The sequence below is a fragment of the Ostrea edulis genome, chromosome 7 (genome assembly GCF_947568905.1).
Source record: "Ostrea edulis chromosome 7, xbOstEdul1.1, whole genome shotgun sequence".
NCBI classification, from domain to species: Eukaryota; Metazoa; Mollusca; class Bivalvia; order Ostreida; family Ostreidae; genus Ostrea; species Ostrea edulis.
This window is the reverse complement of record NC_079170.1, coordinates 19,895,893-19,917,171: the sequence shown is the minus strand read 5'-3', so window position 1 is coordinate 19,917,171 and position 21,279 is coordinate 19,895,893. Positions and strand designations below refer to the sequence as shown.

Sequence of the window (21,279 nt, the reverse complement as noted above, 5' to 3'; positions counted from 1 at the left end):
CTTGTTTGTTGCTAGGAACTGCTGCTCAGGTGAGCGATGTGGCCCATGGACCTCTTGTTGCATGTTTCCTTTGTAGACACTGAACAATATCATTGCACGCCGAATGTTCGGGAGATATGAAGGAAGCGTTGTCCTCGGGGAATACGATTTCCTTCAGTACTTAGATCTTTCCATTGTACATTGTTACAAACAACACTGGTCATACCCAGAGAAGTAAGCAACCCTTAATATAGTACATACGGTTCAATCATTTCACGATACAGGGATCGGGTTCACCAGGTGCAACAGAAGTGGTTTACAGGTAGATATGAATGTAGTGATCTGTCGTAAAGATACGACGTCATCGTGACGTAATAACGGACACGGAGTGACAGTTTGATATTAACTAAAGTGACGAAAGATCAAACAATATTATTCAACGTATATGTATACATCTGGCTAGTGGTTCATACATTTCTTGTTGATTGCAGTGGCGAGTTTTTATTTTCAAATGCAATCATTAATATGAAATTTTAGATAATAAAAAAGGTAACAGTTTATGTACATTATATATATATATATATATATATATATATATATATATATATATATATATATATATCTATCTATATAATGTCTTTTTCTTGGACGGAAAAGACAAAATTGAAAGGTTTCTGGATCCGCCACCTGGATTCTTACTTTATTCGTCCATAGCGACGTCACCAGTTTTATAGGTGAAACGGAACAAATTTTGTCCCATGCATGGCATTCATAAGTTCCAAAATACCGCTTTTAATACCAGGCTCTCCGCGGACCCTGGGCGGTCGTTACAAATCTATATTTGTTCTAGATGCGACGCTGGTATCGAGAATCGAACTCGGACCTCTCGGTTCCAACACACTGGACTTCGACCAGTTCAGTTCTCTCGGTAGAAGAGCCAAGAAGTCACGCGACATTAAAAGTGGGTTGAGCTATCGAAGGGGTTGTGTTACTGTGTTATTGAATAGTATGTGGATCAATTTTAAGGTAGGTATATACTTATTTACCTCAGTGTTTGTGTGACCATTTTGACTTTGTTTGGAAAATTGTGCAGCATATTTCTGAAGTCATTGTAAGTAAAAGTTTGTATATATAAATCTATTATCACTTGTGAATAGTTTTTTTTATTTACTACTTAAAATGAAATGACAAATGTATATAACTTCAGACGATTTGCTGTTATGAAAAGTTCACTCTATATCCCGGACTTTTTGCTATAGATATATGTACACTCAATGCTTGTTAATATCTAGGTGATCAGGTATTAAATCTGAAAGGTGATCAGCTGATATTGAAGTTTTCGTAGCTTAGCATCATGTCAAATTTTCTTAATTTCATATCTGATTGAATGTCATGATGGTGATCTATGGCTCACAGATTATTTCCATATGAGCATTTGTGTCCTCAAGATAAACGTTTTTTAGACTCCTTTTAATCATCCTTTTGTAAATCAGTCATTTATTAATCTATTCGTATATTGCTTGTGTATTTATATCAATCGGGGGAAAAAAATAAGAGTATCTCCGTTCGCTACGAACATAACACGAAAATTTTCTTCGCCCCCACCCCCCCCCCCCTTTTTAAAAAAAAAAAAAAAAAATCAACCTTTTTTTAAATACAATTGTGTCTGCTTCCTCAAACGTGATACCAAAACATACTACGTGAAATAAATTTCATTTTTGAAATTTGAAAATACATGTGGGTCACAGGAAATTGTGTTGCTTGGGTTCCAATTCGCTATTAAAGAGTACTGGTAAATTCACTGTTAAAGAGTACTGGTAAATTCACTATTAAAGAGTACTGGTAAATTCACTATTAAAGAATACTGGTAAATTCACTATTAAAAGAGTACTGGTAAATTCACTATTAAAAGAGTACTGGTAAATTCACTATTAAAGGGACTGATTCACGATTTTCCCCAAAATTTTGTTTTTCACTTTTATTGCTCAAAATCTACTGTCTAATATATTTTGTTTTTCACTTTTAATGCTCAAAATCTACTGTCTAATATATTTAAAAGATTTCGCATAAAAATTAAGGTTATACATTATCACAGAAGCTCATTTTAGTGAGTTTATTATTTGTTTTGTAAACAATATTGTTTACGAAATTTTCAAAAGAAATGGATATTGATCAAAGTTTATCATACCTTTCACATTTCAACCATTATTTAGGTAAAATGTGTCATCTAAAAGTTGAAATTTGTTACTTTGCAGAATTAAGATGCTTTATATTACAAAATTATTGTTTCACTGGTTTGTTTGTATACATTAAAAGACTCGAGTCTTTGTTTACATAACAGAGATTTAAGGCTAAAATATTGCTTTTATTCTTGCATTCAGAAAGTCAAAATTTTGGCTGTCAACATTAAATGAGTAATACATGTACTTTTATGTTTAACATCAAAAATGAAAAATATTTTTTCTCAAAAATCGTGAACCAGTCCCTTTAAAGAGTACTGGTAAATTCGAACCCAAGCGATATAAATGCTTGTGATGTGGGTATGGACGGCGACGCTTCACGTTGGGATCTATACTTTTCATGAAGCGCTAAAATAGTTCCTATACTCTCTCTCTCTCTCTCTCTCTCTCTCTCTCTCTCTCTCTCTCTCTCTCTCTCAAGCTTCCCCAAATTATCACGGCTATGCCACAGGATTTAGTGATAAGTCACCCCCCTTTGAGGGGCGGTTATATCCCATTACCACTAGTTGTGAAATTCTCCCCTACAACACACGTATACTGTATACGTGATTGTTTACAGTTTCTTTGATATACTAATTGAACGGGTCACATCTTTTCATCAGTCATTCAACTACTGAATTAAATGAGAGCATCAAGGATCGGCATCGAATAATTTATTCACTTCGGTTTAAAATTCCTTTGAAGAAAATCATGTTGCATAAACCGAAGTGAATAAATCATAGCCATCTATTATCTGAAATAAAGATTAATCTTCATCGTTAATTGAAGATATCCTTAATAATGCAACTATTGATATTGCGTACCATAACCGATGTCATCATTGATTCAATTACTGCACACTACATGCAATTGTAATTGAACGTGTGATATCTTTAAATCAATTATTGATATACACGTATTCTGATGCATCAAATCAACAGAGCAAACGATGTTTTGTTTCTGCCTTTTCAAGCAATCATATCTTCAATAAAAAGTTGTTTTTTTATTTGTGCTGATGTAAGAGAGTTGATTCACTGGTTAATAGGAATATCTGTTTTGATAAATCTGGACGGCAAAATTTGTGGCAGCTGTGACAACGGGAAATTTGGATTAAGAAAGGATTCGTCATATTCAAGCGACGGATTTGTATGGAGATGTTCTAACAAAACCTGCAACAAAAAAATTTCCATCAGGACTGGTAGCTGGTTCGAAAAGCACTAATTAACGCTGGAAAAAGTTATGTTAATAACATATTTCAGGGTATACAAAGCTAGTGAAAGTTTCGTGAGACACGAACTTGAAATTGCAAGTCAAACTGTTGTTGATTTCTATAATTATTCCAGAGAAGTATGTACCTGCATTTTAGAGAAGAATTCAGAAAAAATAGGAGGAGTGGGAAAATTTGTTGAAATTGACGAAAGTAAATTTGGTAAAAGAAAATTTCACAAGGGACGGAAAGTTGACGGTGTCTGGGTTTTTGGTGGGATTGAAAGGGAGACGAAAAGGTGCTTTTTTACAATAGTGGTAGATCGAACACGAGAAACTCTGCTTGAAATAATAAAAGCCAACATACAACCCGGTACAACTATAATTAGCGATTGCTGGAAAGCTTATGATATTTTTGATAAAGAAGGGTTCGAACATTTAAAAGTAAATCATTCTGTAAACTTTGTAGATCCCGATACAGGGACACACACCAATACTATAGAATCTACTTGGCGTGCATTAAAAAAGTCATTATCGGTCAGCGGCACAGTTATATATGTAAATCTCTGTAGATACTTATTTTAGTCAGTACTGCATCCGAACAAATATCTTACAGACTGCCAAGATCCGTTCCTTAAATTTATAGAACTCATTAAATCTGTATATGACCCCTCGATACTCGTACCCAACCTGGCGTGCATTAAAAAAGTCATTATCGGTCAGCGGCACAGTTAAATCTCTGTAGATACTTATTTTAGTCAGTACTGCATCCGAACAAATATCTTACAGACTGCCAAGATCCGTTCCTTAAATTTATAGAACTCATTAAATCTGTATATGACCTCTCGATACTCGTACCCAACCTTACTTCATCAAAGCCAAAGGAACCCTTGATTGCCAAACAACGACTAGTTCTTCAACCCCTCGATCTGATTAATGCAAACAACAGATTAGATGATTTTATGTTGTAAGGTAAGGATTTTTAAAACTATATTTGACTTGTCGGGGGCTGCCGCCCCCAAGCCCCCGCTTAGTATTCTCAAACGCCGTTGGCCTTTTATTTTTATCGCACGATTTTCATTGCTCAGCATCTCAGGCGAAAATGCAAATGGCGGCGTGTTTAAATTCCGCTTAGCAACGGCAGGGGAAATAACTGTTCATGCACAGTCGCGTGCTTCTGGGGACCGGTATACTAGAAACTTCCCAAATTTCTTGTCAAACGTTCAGATTTAGATCGGATTATTTCTCGCACTTTAGTCATTGGAACTCGCAGTTCGAGCCAGCGCTGCTCGCTGCCCTCGCTATTATTTGTCAATGATAACTAATTTATATTTCAACGTTAGACACCTTGCCAAAACACGTCATGTCTATGCGGCAACTGTCGGCTGATCACTCGCCTGTCTATGCGGCAACTGTCGGCTGATCACTCGCCTGCGTATTGCACCACATGGTCACCCGATGATTGGAAAAAAGTTGTTACAACTTACTAGTTCTTCTCCCGAGTATATAACAATGGTATTCATGCAGACGAACTGTACATATGACTAATTATAAATACAGTGGTACATATAGTATAATGTATACAATGTATTCCATTTCTTCTCAAAAATATCTACATAATCATTTTTGCATGCTAGCTGCCTTTCTACTTTGTACACATTTGTCTAAGCGGTAACAAAGTTATTTAACAAATTGCCTCTACATTTGCGACAATACACAAAGTACTTTAAATAATGATTAATCAAAATGATCATTGCATTTTCTGACTTTAGACGCTTGATCCATCTATTCATTGAACGACGGAAATATAACGCAATTTATGTAAAAGGTGCATTGTGACGTCATATTTAGCGTCGATGTTTAGCAAACAAACATAAGAAACCTGTTACAATCGGGGAGTGATTCTAAAATTTGCTTGAGAAAATATATTTTACATGCTTTTACGGATTTTAAGTAACATCTCAGAACGACGTGAACTACGAGATTCAAAATAGCGAAATTACATGTCTTCGCGCCTGAATTCGTATCGACGCCATTTTGACCAACACTTTCAAGTTTCATGAGTGTGGTTAATTTTTGATTACTTTTCCATATTTTCCTTTAAAATATGTACATGTGTTACGAATAGGGAGAGCTACATGTACATGTGTTACGAATAGGGAGAGCTACATGTACGTGATTAGTACATACAGTGATACAGTTAATTATAACTAATACATACCGTAGTTCTAAGAAATACTTTTATCACATACTTACCACTTTATCCAGTGGATATCACTCATACGATAATTCGTATCCCAAAGTAGGTATTCCTACGCCGCGTGACGTAATGTGCATAGGAACTGGATCAGGGTGACACAATTCCCAAAAAATTGATGGAAGTGGCACGGGTGATGTTAAATTTTTCAGAATTTGAAAACAATGAATTTATGTGAAGAAATTAATTAAGTTTGAGGGAACAGACCTGTTATTTTCAGTATCTAGTTATCGTTTCGAAAAAAAAAAAATGAAATACTCTGCAGCTCAGCGTTGCATACAACCCCTGGTCATGTTTTGTATCGATCATAAAATATTCTTAATGATCAAGGGAACCAAAAAAAAAAAAAAAAAAAAAAAAAAAAAAAAAAAAAAAAACATAAAAAAACCCCAACACATTAGGTGATATGAACTGTAATCTTTTTTCTTAAAACTCAAAATGAAAGCTGTTTTTATTATTGACACCTTTATAGGAGTTATGAGATTGATCACTGTTCGTTATCTTCACCTTTATAGGAGTTATGAGATTGATCACTGTTCGTTATCTTCACCTTTATAGGAGTTACGAGATTGATCACTGTTCGTTATATTCACCTTTACAGGAGTTATGAGATTGATCACTGTTCGTTATCTTCACCTCTGATATGAGTTATGAGATTGATCACTGTTCGTTATCTTCACCTTTATAGGAGTTACGAGATTGATCACTGTTCGTTATCTTCACCTTTATAGGAGTTATAAGATTGTTCACTTGTTCATTATCTTCACCTTTAAAGGATTTATAAGATTGATCACTGTTCATTATCTTCACCTTTATAGGATTTATGAGATTGATCACTGTTCGTTTTCTTCACGTTAAAAGTAAGCAGATGTGTCTTAGCTTATATGAAATATATTCGTATAACGTTTGCAAAATATAAAATGTGATGGCGCTTTTTAAACCTCTGTACGTACGATCTTACGGAACGTTACCTGAGGACGCCTCCGTTTGTTTCAGCATTTAGTAGATTCTAATCTGAACAGGATCTGGAACAAATGACTCAAGGAACATTGTATGGACTTTTTTCACGGGCATTATATTTTGAAATGTTTTCACGTATATACGGAGCGATCTCTTATACGTGTGTAATTTTTAAACATACCATGTACGTGTAGTAGTCTTTTCGCTTCTTCGTTTGTTTTTTTTGGGGGGGGGGGGGGTGCTGTTTTTTTTTAATTTGTTTTTTTTTTTGGGGGGGGGGTATGTAATTTGTTTGTTTGCTTGTTTATTTTTTTTTTTTTTTTTTTTTTTTGTTAAACATAGTAATTTTTGCTGCGTAACATCGCTCTTTAAATACTAAACAATTTCCAGCCTGTTTCAGAATAGCACCGAGAGACCATTAATTTTACAATCCTAACTACAGCTATTTGAACTTCCCCCTGCTATTTCTTGATTTAAAACGATCAGCCATCCCGAAACAACTGGGGTATTTAAGGACATGTCTTATAAATGTTGTATGTAACTTTGACAAGTTTCCTTACCGGTTATAAACTTTTTTTTTTTTTAAAGACAGCTGTCTTGATAGTTGATAGCCTTGTACCCCCCCCCCCCTCTCCGGCTTCGTTTCCTGAAATTGCGGTGGTGGGGGGTATAGAGTTTTCCGTCATGTCTGCCTCAAAATATTCTTTCCCAATCTTCATTGTGTTTTAAGCTTGAATCGTAGGGTGGGTTGGGGGTGGAGTCTGTTACTATTACTGATCATATGTCGTTTTAACCGTAACTTTTAAGCTAACATTCTTCTCATTCATTACTAATGTTAAAAATCAGCGGCGGATTTAGGGGGGGGGGGCAGCCGGCGCGCGCCCCCTAAAATTTTCGATTTTAAGCTATATCGTGGTATCTTGTTTAGAAAAGTGTTCTCAACGACAAAAGAAGCAATAATTTCTTCTACTCCCGGAGAAATAAATGACAAAATCTTTTGATTTCTTGAATTAATTTATTGGGAGAACTTAATTTTTTTTTCAAAAACCCTCAAAATTTGCGTCCTTTTATTGATTTCACCTTATTAAAACTGATAAAAAATAGTACAAATGACTAAATAGGAGACATATTTCAAGCCCTATTATATTTGTAAAATCCAGGAGCCTCAGACCCTCTGCCTCATCAAGTGGCGCCCCCTGTAACCGCAATTCATGGATCCGCCCCTGAAAATAATGACGCGTATGAACGGGGTGGGTGGGGGGTTGGGGCAGACACCTATATCTTTTATTTGCGTTAATGATCATCGTCGAGAACTGACTTTTCGGCCAAGAATGGGGGTGGGGGTTGAAGATAGCAAAATGGCAAAAAATTACCTATCGTTTTAAATACAATCAACCAAGGAAGGCTGGTTGGAGGGTTGTAAACCCGTACCATCCCTTCTCGACATCCGCCACTGTCATTGGAGTAAGGTATTTCACTACCAAGTTTATATCACTGGATTATGTATATGTATGTTACCCATTCCCGAAGAAGGGCTGTACAATTTAGACCTATGCTCGGCGTTTATGGCCTTTGAGCAGGGAGGGATCTTTATTGTGCCACTCCTGCTGTGACACGGTGCCTCGGTCTTTGCGGTCTCATCCGAAGGGCAGCCCCATTTAGTCGCCTCTTACGACAAGCAAGGGCTACTGAGGACCTATTCTAGATAACCCGAATCCCCACGGAAATATTTTTAAGACATGCACCAATGTAATGTTCACTTCTATATACGTGTCTCTCATTTGAAAGGGATGTGGCCTTTTATTTAAACGAACTTGAATTTCCTTTACCTTTAAAGTTAGAATACTTTTTGCCAAGTTTGGATGAAATTGGCTGAGTATGGAACTTGATTATTTATTTCTTTATTGCAAGGGTACTGTAATTACTTTTTTAAAATGTTGTTGATTTGTGTTGCCATGGTTTTCCCTCTAAATAATGGACTCAAGTGATGGACTGTAACAGTGAGAGGGCTTACACATTTTGCTTTATATTGAAATGTCAATGTATTTGGGCAGGGAACAATTATTTGTCTGAATGCCAAAACTGGAAATAAAAGTTGAAACTGATTAAGCAGAAACTATCTATTAATCTCTCTATTAAACTCACTGAATCTCCTTGAATAGAGAACGATGAATTCGTTTTATTGGGTGTGTTTTCCCCCCCAGTAACAATAAAAAAAAAATCGAAACCGAGTGCTGCAGATTTCACGACCTTACAGGGTTTTTCTTTATAAGATAACGCCTGTTATCATGGTTTGTAAAACCAAAATTGATACTTTTTTCTTCTCTAAGGTGACGGAAATATGAACAATCACAAAGCCACGACCACATGTTGTACACCAATCAGTATCCATTATTTTTTTTTTCTTTGGGAGTGGTGGAGCTTGTATAGCTTATCCTTTTTATGCTTTTCTTTCAAGAAAACATGTTCAATCCTTTTCACATCAGTAAGTTGATTTAAAAGACATTAATTGCTTCAAGAAATTCGTTAATTCTGGAAACACGTTGGGAACCTTTGGAGAGAGAGAGAGAGAGAGAGAGAGAGAGAGAGAGAGAGAGAGAGAGAGAGAGAGAGAGAGACGTGTGTATTTAAAATTCTCTTGTTGATGTACAAAGTGTAGAACTTTTCAAGGTTATTTAATCTTTTCGTAACCGAATGTGGTCGTTTTATAATTTTGGTCTATGATTACAAATTATGATGCTCATTTAACGAAAGTAAAATATGTAATGATGCTACTTCTATACTTAATAAACACAAATTAATTCCTTTATTGTATTTGACTGTATTTGCTGTAGAATACTCGTACTGTACAACAAGCTAAAATATTGTTTTGGGAGAGGGGCCTCTTGAGTTTCTTAACCGTACCCAGTCCTATTGATGTTTGTCGGTGAAGTATGTTAAATTCAATACACTTCAGTCAAACGTAATGGATGTAAGAGCAACGAAATCATGCTCAATAAATTTCCAATTATTTTGCCTTTGACATCTATATAAATTGTATTGATGACCATTTCCTCATGAATGCGTTGAAATTGTAAATAATGCACGTATGAATTTTGAATCAATGTAGTACTTCTAGACATATTTCAACGACTGGAAATTCCCTGTTTCGTGACATGTGCCGTCGAGAAGCGTCGAGAGTTCATGCCCTCATGTATTTTCAAAAATAAGATTTAATTTTCAAAATTATAAACCATTTCTCGGCGTGCACACATGGTCTGTCCTTTTCAGGAGCAGGTGCGTTCGATGCGTTTTCTTGGTGAGGATGCCAACTTTGTTACCTTTGTTAATGCATGTGTATATCATGGAATTAGTGGAATACCAATGCTTTCTTTTTTTCTGCTTCACTTTTATGTTTTTACGTGTTACTTGTAAATGCTTGTGTGAAAATAACAAACAGTAATCAATCTCATAATTCCTACAAAGAATGCAAAATTAAGAGTAGGGCAAACACAGACCCCTGGTCACACCAAAGGTGGGATCAGGCGTCAGAGAGGAGTCAGTATCCCCTGTTGACCGGTCACACGGACGTGAACCTTGTGTCTATTGTATTCACATGTAATTACGTAATGAAATAAAGAAATCACCCACAATATTGACAAACTTATCCAATTTACAAAATTTGCAAAACTGTCATAAATTGCCATTTATGGCGTATGTCTGGTGATATACCACTTCTGGGGGCTTTCTGACAGTCAGGAATCAATATCGAATGTATCACAAAAGCTCCTATTTCTATTTACTTATTATCATTAATTTGAAATATATATGTAAAACTTATACGGTACCAATTTTGATGCACCAGATGCGCATTTCGACAAATAATGTCTCTTCAGTAATGCTCAACCGAAATCTTTGAAATCCGAAATAACTATGGAGTTTTAGAGCTAAATATAGCCAAAAACAGCGTGCCAAAAAAGTGGAGCCAAATTCGTCCAAGGATAAGAGCTATATCTATAACAATTTTTGATGATATCTAAAGACATGTTAATAAGGACAAAATTTCCTGCATCGTAAATGGAACCATCCATCTTGTACATCGGTCAAATCTAAAATTAATGCTAGCTTTCATGCATGGGTGTGATATTGTTGATTAAATATTGATTTGTAAATCTTATGAAATCAAAATGAATATACCTTTTTTGTTAATGTAAAATCAAAAATCAAAATATACATAATGAAATTTCATATGATTGTAGTTAGTATGGAGAAGTGAAATTCCCAATCTTTGGAAAACATATGTAATATATTCAAGTTTGTAATATTCACAGAACATACAGTAGTGTATGACCTTGTGAAATGTACTCATATTTTAAAGATTATCTTAATAAAAATTTCAGATTAATTACAATCCTTACTTGCTCCGAAATCCAATGATTGTTAATGTGCAATGTACTTTTGTAAGCGATATTTGTCTAACATGTGTGAAAGTATATGCAAAAACAACTCATATGTCTTAAATGGGTAGTTATTTTAATAATTTTTAATATTTTAAAAATAATAAAAGAAGTTAACCACTGATACCCTAATATGAATCAAAAGTTTAGCACAATTAAACTTGAGATTACAGAGATTATGGGGTACAATTGTATTCACTTGCATTCTAAAACAACTTAATTAAATCAATATCGTTCAATAATTGTTATATATTTCATTATCTGAAATATCAAGAAAAAATTTATATGTTATTACTCCAGGGCACTTGATCCCATCTCTTTCCAGGAGGTCCGTGTTTGCCCAAGTCTTTATTTTGTATTCCTTATAGGACTTAATGAGATTGATCACTGTTCGTTATCTTCACCTTGCATATCACTGCGAAACATCATATATGACCTTACATATTTCTTGATAGGATTAACATTGCTAGCAAATACTTCTTTATGTTAAATACAATATTCTCCCTTTGAATAATTGACAGGCAAGCACGCTTTGATGCTGTAAACGAAATATTATGTAATATGCAATAACGCAATTAATAGAAGGTGAAAGTAACAAACAGTGATCAATCTCATAACTCCTATAAGCAATACAGAATAGATAGTTGGGCAAACACGAATCCCTGGACACACGAGACGTTGGATCAGGTTCGTAGGAGGAGTAAGCATCCCCTGTCGATCGGTCTATATGTCGCCCTATATCCTGATCAGGTAAACGGAGTTATCTGTAGTCAAAATCAGTGTGCCAAGAACGGCATAACAATCGGTATGAAACTTGTTAGACAGCATTTGACCCAATGATAGGTTGTATTGACGAACTAGATCGTTATAACAACCATAGGATTTGCGAAATGCTGATATCAATCGAGACTGTTGAAACCCCTGTACCATCAACTTGTTTGTCAGTAGCTTACCTCGATTTAAAAACTGACTATACGCAGAAAAAGCTCTTGCATATCGAATCAGTTGATATATATAAACACCATATGCAGGTGATAATGGAATATTGCTACACAAATATGGGAAGTTGACGATGGAGAAACTGAAATCATCCCGTTTGTCATACAGTTGAGTTGTCAGTTTGCCGTTAATGTCTACTTTCAACATGCATCAAACAAACTTGAATATATCACACGTTATTACAATAAAAATCACAAGATTCTCACTAAACAGTGGACACACTCCGGTGTTATCAAACAAGTTTACTTCTGGTTCTTTTTTATTGTTTGTTTTACGTCCCGTCGAGAATCTTTTACTCAAATTAAGATACCACCTGTTGTAGGTGAAGTACCGCATGCTTACGGACGTAGCAGTGCGAGCTCTTTAACACGACAACGCCCGCCGCGTCACGCGTGGTGCTCACTTCTAATTGCCGAGCGTTTGGCGAAGAAGCAATCACTATCTATTTAACGCCTTAGGTTCCATGCGGCCATGGAGCTAATGTGGACCAAACTCACAACCCCCGGTTACAAAGCGAACGCTTTACTTCTGAGCTACGATGACCAGTACCTACGATGTTATCGTCCGTGAAATTCAAATTGTCGAGTGGGCAAGTGAAGAAATGAATAGTGAAATGATTAGTGAAAACTGAAGATAACGAACTGTGATCAGTTTCATAAATCTTATAAAGAATACAAAATCGAGAGTAGGGTAAACACATTTTGTATTGCTTGTAGGAGTTATGAGTTGTGAGATTGATCATTATTCGTTATCTTCACCTTTCATGTTTAACATAATTAGAATGCGAATTACTAACTATAATTTGTTCCATAGATTGTCATCACTTCATGACTCACTGAAATGACAGGAAGGATTTTGGAAATCAGGTAAGAGAAATCATGGATTAATGTAACAGTCCTAGTGAGACATATACCAAACAAATTTCATTATTATCCCAGTGGTTGAGTGTAACAAAGCATATACACCCCCACCACATGACATAGATATCCACATGACATAGATATCCACATGGCATATATATCCACATGACATAGATATCCACATGACATAGATATCAACATGACATAGATATCAACGTGACATAGATATCAACGTGACATAGATATCAACATTCCAATATAATCAAATGAGAGTTGATAATTCTTCAAGCAATAAAGTATGTCATGACTATATTTTTAGATTCTGCTTCCTATTAGGATTCATCTTCGCTTTGATGATTATATTGAAAATGGAACTGTTGGTGAATATCTATCCATCCATAAGACACGTGATTCTTCTACCCAGTCAAACTTACAAGGAACAGAGCCCTAGTCCTACGTTAGAGAGTAATGATCATGTGAACAAATTGTTACGGAAAGAAAAGATAGAATTACTTATGAAACTGAGAGCACGTGGTATGGGACACGCAGAGGAATCATGTGATATTGAAACAGCTCTATTATTCTTGAAAAGCAATAACGATACGTCTATGGAGACTTATGTCGACCCTTTTGAAGGTATACTATATCAAGTAAGCCAGCTTTTAAGAGCATTTCTCTGTAACAATCAAAATACTGTGGCACACACTGACAAAATAGCCATTGTAAATGTCATCATTCAATGGAAGTACACATAAGCTTTCAAAAATATTGTACAATTAATCTGATAAGTGGCTCGTTTCTATAGTAACGGGCTATTTGTATAGACCCCCCCCCCCCAGAAAAAGTTTTGGGAAATATTCCCTTCAATTTAAAATATCACAAATATTTGATATGGGATTTTATGCTACATATTGAGGGAAAGTGGTGACAATTTTTATCAATATGTAACTTTATAAGAAAATAGTATCATTATTGTAACACAGCTCATAATTCAGGCTCAAATGACCATAATTTAGTAGTTTTACTGTGTTCTTTGACCAACTCCAGAATAAAAACCCAGCAACATTAAAGATGATCAACAATAAATTTAAGAACGTAAATAAATGATATAATACAGATAAAAAAAATCGATGGGTATATTGCATATGTTAATATAATAGAAAATTGGCATGGAAAATATGAATTTGTTGAATTTTGCACATTGAGTTATCTCCCTTTGTGGAATTTCTAATGTAGGAGATAATAAGTAGTGATATCATATCGAGTTAGCAATCTGTTGGGGGTACGTGGTATTACTGTAAATATCGAGATGCAAATTGTAGTATTTACGTCAAATCAAATCTGGTTGAGTTAGCAATTTTTTCCAGAGGCATAAGATACTTCATTTTTACATCAAATCAAATTTTCAATCATCAAATTCAAAAGTCAAAAAACCACTCAAAGTACAAATGAATTACTTAATATGTTATACAATGAACGTGTGACATAAAGTACTGTACGAAAAGTACGATACTAAATAAATGAAGAACTATAGGTTTGTTTTGTGTAAAGTGAATAATTTTATAATATTCATCGTGTAGGTGCTATTTGGAACCAGAATTGCATGGGTGATGGGTTGTGTTGAAGATTAACATACCGTAAAACGCTACGACTAAGTCTTACTTGTCCGAATTTTCAATGTTCTAGAAATTAATGAATAATTTTGCATTCTTTGTTCCTAATAGCCATGTTTTAGTTTGACAATTTGTCATTTCTATATATTTTTCAGGTAAATTTAGAATAATAGATTTTGCCGTCATCATAATAGCATCACGTGCTGTATTTCAATGTGATACTTCAGATTTTCGCTTTTATTTCGCAACGAAACCGCATAAAAAGTATATATAATTCTGGTTCCAAATATAACAAGGATAATGAATAGGATAAAACAAGTCCCACTCACATTAATTGATTATATGTCTAGTACTTCATTTAATAGTGTGACAGTTATTGATACATGTAATTTCATACATGCATAATTAGTGTGTGTTTCTTCTTACTGTATTTTATTCAGGTATGTTGTTACATTTATTAATTATCTATATTAATTAATTCATTTCATGTATAATGAATGCAACTCTCATCTTATTTTCTTGTGTTCAGGTATGTTGCCAATTGGTGGCAAAGACTGGAGCTTCAATTCCACCGTCTCTTGCTTACATATTAATTCAACAAATTTCCCACTCCACAGTGCAGGAAAGGGACGACCATATCTGATACCAAGATGCTCCAAAGATGATGTCTCTTTGATAAAAGTCACAAATTCTAATACATCATTTCCCGTTTTTGAGTTTCCTGACAAATGCCTGAAAAAGATAATTGATAAATTTTGTTCAAAAGGATTTGTGGTTCCGAATATTCTTCATTATATATGGTTTGGGCAGCAGGATTTCGAGTTTATGTACTTTGTTGCCATTTATAGTGCATATAAAAACCAGAAGCCATGTTTGATTTTTGTGTATTACGACAATGTACCGAAGGGCGTTTGGTGGGATATCTTGCTGTTCTCCGTGACAAACATCGTACAAGTTAAAATGGACCCTCCCTCGGAGATATCCGGGAAGAAGATCATATATGTACAACATAAGGCTGATATTGTAAGACTTCAGATTCTCAAAGGTGAGTAGGTCCTCCATAGCTTCTTCCGGTTTCAAGAATACGTTCACGCCTCTTTAGAATGGCTGTATTTTCAAATTAACATTTTTTTCCAGAGTATGGAGGGATATACAGCGACACAGATCAAATTATCCTCAGATCCCTGGACAGTCTGAGAAACAACGCTTGTACGATGGGGATGGCAGCGGATGCCTTCTTGGGTAGTGCTCTCATTCTAGCTCGGAGAAATGCGACATTCATAAATAAATGGATAACCAGCTATTCCTCGTACAATCCGAATGACTGGGGAGGAAACTCCGTAATCATGGCAACAAAACTTACAAAACAACACCCCGATAGTATCCATGTTTACAGACATTACTGTGTTTTTTATCCCCATTATAGTGTTTTATTTGACCGGAACTACAAATGGTCATATAGCTATGCATTTCATATATACAAACCAGGGCGTATGAAGCAACTGAAAAACATGAATTTTTCCAGCATTAGGACGCTAAACGCAACAGGAGGGGCCATCTTCCGGTTTATTTTGTTTGATAATAAAGAGTTGTGTATATGATGACTATTTCCGATCATTTACGTAATAAAAAAAATCCAACTGTTTATCAAATATCATTAACATGCTTAATAAAACCGCTTTTATATTACCTAATGAGTTTTATTCCTCATAATGGACACTGAAACTAAAATCCACAAGAGATCACAGCAACACCTCGCACCTTTTCGTATTAATTCATGTTTGTTCACTAATCTGACATGTTTGATGTGAGTCAGTCTAACCTTTTTTGAAGCTTTGTTATAGTTTCTTAGCCTTCCTCTTGGTTTAGAAAACTCTTACGTTAACTAAGAAAGTAAAAATGATATCATGAGCTATCTTCATAGCAATACAGAAGTTCCGAGTTCCCCAAGAGTTATTTCCCTTTGTCGAACTCTTCCGTAAATTATGACGTAAAATATGATGACAGTGGGTACATTTGCTAATTACTATCGTTGTATTATTTATTAAAAGATGATATTCAGAATTTCTGAGACCATCCTATCTCAGGGAAAAGGCAACTTTAGTGAGTTTATGAGTATTGGATAACAAAATGGCTCAAACAAATATTGTTAATTGCCATCTTTCTTTGATAAAAGCGTCACTCATGTAGAAGAGGAAACGAATAATGATTCAATAGCCAATTTGATGATCTTATTCAAATAAATTATGCTTGATATGGCCAGAATATGCATACCAGTGATTGATATAAACAAAAGTTACGCTTTTATTACATCAATCGTACGTAATCGTTATGTATAATGCCAGTCTACGATATAATGTATACATTGTGTACCCACCATACGTCATAAAATGCGAAAGAGTTCGACAAAGGGAAATAACTTTTGGGTAACTCGGAACTTGCGTATTACCATAACAAAGAAAATTAAGAAAATTCGGGTTATAAAAGTTGGGGGATGTTTACATAGTGCCTTTATAACAAATTAATCATGAAGTTTGCTAAATGAGGTGAATAAGGGGGAATTAAGGATGATATGACCGTTTTACTTTGTTTTCTCGTGAAAGGTACTGCCACTTATTGGAGGTAAGAATAAGACTTTAAAAAATATTTGGGAGATGAATTTCGATTCCCGTGAGAAGGCACAGTAACTGATAAATCCCTAATATGTTTTACGGCGTGACCGTGTTTGAGGGCGAAGCAAAAAAGTTTTGGCATTAGTATCTATATCCAAAACAGGACAAAAACAACCCGAAGTTAGCACGCGGACGGAGTTGTATCAAAGCATCCTAATTTTGGAGATTTGATCCATATATATTATTACTACAGTAACTTGATCCGAAGAGTCGGATCACGTCGAGTTGACAGGCGTGGATCATCAGATCACACGAGACGCGAAGCGTCGAGTTTGATCTGATGATCCGCACCTGTCAACGAGACGTGATCCGACTCTTCGGATCAAGTTACTGTAGTAATGATAAATTTACTATATACCCCCTTCTGCCTTTTAAATCCACATTTATAAGATACTAAATGCAATCCAAATTATCAAAAACACAGACATACCATGAAATTATGTTTTGTGTACGCAGTTTCGTTTGTGACGCGATCTATATTTTCCACAAATAACGTTGCGTTGATGCATTGTGACGGCATCAGTTTCAGAGGATACTGACAAACTTCCGGTCGAGGACTCATTACGTCACCTACGAATAGTGAACAAACGAACTCTGGTGGAAGTTTGAGGATACTGATACAGAATCAGAAAACCACAGTGTGGTGATCCGGAAAACCGGATCACACGCTGTGAAATCCATAGTATCAAAGAACGATACATTGATGGGTATATAATAAACCTATATATTGAACAAGGGAAATATAACGCAATCGATGTAAACAGTACATTGTGACGTCATATTCAGCGTCGTTATTTAGCAAATTTACAAACATAGCGTTTGAACCACAACAAAAAACATGGCTTTAATTGTGGAGTGATTATATATGATTAAGAAAATAAGATTTACATGCTTTTACGGATTTTATGTGTAACATCTCAGAACGACGTGAACTAGGGTAGACGAGATTCAAAATGGAGAAATACATGTCCACGCGATAATATTCGAATCGACGCCATTGGTACCAAACTTTTCAAGTTCCATAGGTATGGTTTAATTTTTCATTATTTTCCTATATTTTCCTTTTAAACATGTATATGCAGCGCCGTAAATTACATGGAGGCGGAGGAGGCAGCTGCCTCCTCCAACTTTTGAGCCAAAAAAAAAAAAAAAAATTTAAAGTTCATTAGAATTTATGTTGTTTCCAATAACTAAGAACATGATACCTCCCTTAAAAAGCATTCCAAATCTTTCTTTTAGAATGAGTTAGTCAAGTAACATCTTAGAAGGCCCTAGAATCAAGGATTTTGCACGAAACGTGTTCAGTGTGCACAAAATGTGCTCAGCGTCTGGGGGCCTGGGCGGCCCCCAGACCCCCGCCTAATTTCCTACCTCCTCCAAATTGAAGGTTAATTTACGGCCCTGATATGCGTGTTACCTATAGGGAGAGCTCCGCTCTCACGGCCCTCCGGGCCGTGAGAAGGCTTCGCCCTCTATTAATTGTTATCGTAAATCAATGGATTTACATTATTTTGTAGTTGCCAGAAAAGCTTTGATTGGCTCTACTAGATTTCATGCAATTTTCTTGTTGATGTACTGTTCCAGTGCCAACCATCTACGTGACGAGTAATTGATTTCTTCGTGGCATAATTGGCAAAGCCCTTCCCGCTATCATTAATCATCGTTCACCTTTTCTCCAACCACTCCCATCTCCATGGGGTTTTAATATCTTTATCGACTTCTTGAACACTTTTATTCTCCAACCCAGGTCGTAGAATTTTGGCATCCATTACGGATTTTTACCACGACCAACATTCTCAAGTTAAACTACCAACGGTTGGTTAAACATACACTACTAGCCTCCAAGAACCAATGACATTGCGTGTTACGTCCAATAATGAAAGATAGTATAAAAGGGTCTAAAATAAATTCACCAGACAAAAACGGTCATGTATGTCTATTTTAAAAAAGCGGAATAAAAATTTATAAACGGATTGTACAAATTTAAAAAGCGGAATTCCGCTAAAAAGCGGAAGAAAATCAGGTCTGACATTTACACTACAACAATCATTTGACATAAGAAGTAGATAGGGTATCAGATCTCTGCAAACGTGTTTCATTCATTATTTACATTAATATGTTTTACGGCGTGACCGTGTTTGAGGGCGAAGCAAAAAAGTTTTGGCATTAGTACCTATATCCAAAACAGGACAAAAATAACCCAAAGTTAGCACGAGGACAGAGCTGTATCAAAGCATCCTAATTTTGGACATTTGATCCGCCTACATATTGAACGCGGGAAATATAACGCAATCGATGTAAACAGTACATTTTGACGTCATATTCAGCGTCGTTATTTAGCAAATTTACAAACATAGCGTTTGAACCACAACAAAAAACATGGCGTTAATCGTGGAGTGATTATATATGATTAAGATAATAAGATTTACATGCTTTTACGGATTTTATGTAACATCTCAGAACGACGTGAACTAGGGTAGACGAGATTCAAAATGGAGAAATACATGTCCACGCGATAGTATTCGAATCGACGCCATTGGTACCAAACTTTTCAAGTTCCATAGGTATTTTTTAATTTTTTATTATTTTCCTATATTTTCCTTTTAAACATGTATATACGTGTTACCTATAGGGAGAGCTCCGCTCTCACGGCCCTTCGGGTCGTGAGAGGGCTTCGCCCTCTATTAAATTACTATTTCAAGAAATATTACAGGGTGGTTTTTGAAAAACAGTTTAAACATTAAAGCTTCAGATTGCCGTAAGCTTTAGGGATCGGGCTTGAAATTAGAAAAATCCTAACTTTACTATGGAGCTAATACTATAATAAATGCAGAGAGGTCTCATTGAACCTGACTATAATAAATGCAGAGGAGTCTCGGGGAACCTGACTATAATAAATGCAGAGGAGTCTCGGGAATCTGACTAACTAAATCGAAACTTCCCGTCGAGGCCTCTTTACGTCACCTACGAATATAGACCTCTCATACAGTACAATATACAGATTTGTATACTGTGAGTCCGCGATTAGCACGCAGGCAAATAACACTCAAGAAGTAGTTCGTAGTTAAAAGTTTGAAAATATTGACATTAAGAGCATTAATACCGAGCGAAGCTCGGACGGGCCGAAGGCCCGTCCTCGAAGCAAGACTCTAAAAGTAACACGTATGTAAAAGAAAAAAGTTAAAATCAGCAAAAGAAAACGAGATAATCTCTATATACGTTCACCGAAATTTTCGTGATCCATATGGGCGCCGCCATTTATTTTTTCATTACCTGCTTCAACAGTTATTCGTGTTTTATTTTGAATGCCAATAATAGAAGTCTCTGACGTGCAATTCGTAATTCAAACACCCAATTTGTTCAAAGTGAATAGTATAATTATCATCAGGTTTTAGCAAATAATTACATATAAAACCGTAATACGACTAAATAAATGAACGAGTTCATGAGTTTCTTTGAATAAGAATTTACGATAAAATTACGGTTACTTTTTTACGATTTTAAATTTATTGGTTAATTTTGTTTAGTTTTAACGGCCTTTTTCAATGCATACGGAATGTATTATTATTGTTTGCTTTGAAAAAGAGAAAAAAGTCGAGGCTAAATGTGACGTCAAAATGCACAGTTTACGTCGCCTTGCGTTTTATTTCCCGCGTTCAATGAATAGGCGGATCCTGTAAAACTGTTGTCCCCATATAAACCCCTTTATTATTGAGATGTTACTGGGTGTTTAGCGCAAGGAAAATTTCATTCAAAATATATATTTATAAATGAATCATAATCTACCGTACTTAACGGAATTATGATTACCACTTGGGACACTCCAATGACCATTACATGCTTCGCTCGGTCCAACGGTCACACCGTATACATATTATAAAAGTATGGATTTTATTTTAAACATAAATGATCAAAAGATCATTAAAAAGTAGGGAGACTCTGTTCAAATTATTGTGTATAGTAATGAACTTGATGTTTACGTTCTTGTTTTGAAAGTTGTTTACGTTTGACGTTATGTTTTTTCCGTCATTCTACAGTGACGTCACACAGTATACGAAACCTAAGAAATCGCTATTCC

At 35.4% G+C, this 21,279-nt stretch overlaps 1 protein-coding gene across 3 annotated transcripts; it reads left to right on the top strand.

Moving 5' to 3' along the window:
• Positions 1-897: 897 nt before the first annotated feature.
• LOC125655503 (uncharacterized) lies at positions 898-16,223 on the top strand. Of its 3 annotated transcripts, none has more exons than XM_056143616.1 (5): positions 898-1,005; positions 12,870-12,922; positions 13,236-13,552; positions 15,059-15,574; positions 15,667-16,223. In XM_056143616.1, the coding sequence occupies exons 2-5, from the start codon at positions 12,897-12,899 to the stop codon at positions 16,128-16,130; spliced, it is 1,323 nt and encodes a 440-aa protein (XP_055999591.1). In that variant the 5' UTR covers positions 898-1,005; positions 12,870-12,896; the 3' UTR covers positions 16,131-16,223. The 3 variants fall into 3 exon arrangements, with proteins under 3 accessions (XP_055999591.1, XP_055999590.1, XP_055999589.1); XM_056143615.1 differs by lacking the exon at positions 898-1,005 and adding an exon at positions 1,038-1,090; XM_056143614.1 differs by lacking the exon at positions 898-1,005 and adding an exon at positions 3,251-3,703.
• Positions 16,224-21,279: the final 5,056 nt, after the last annotated feature.

Excerpts from the sequence above, each read along its gene's own strand:
- LOC125655503 (XM_056143616.1), top strand. The coding sequence starts at position 12,897 with ATGACAGGAAGGATTTTGGAAATCAG. Across the intron at positions 13,553-15,058 it reads TTATGTCGACCCTTTTGAAG|GTATGTTGCCAATTGGTGGC; the intron begins GTATACTATATC and ends TCTTGTGTTCAG. Across the intron at positions 15,575-15,666 it reads AAGACTTCAGATTCTCAAAG|AGTATGGAGGGATATACAGC; the intron begins GTGAGTAGGTCC and ends ATTTTTTTCCAG.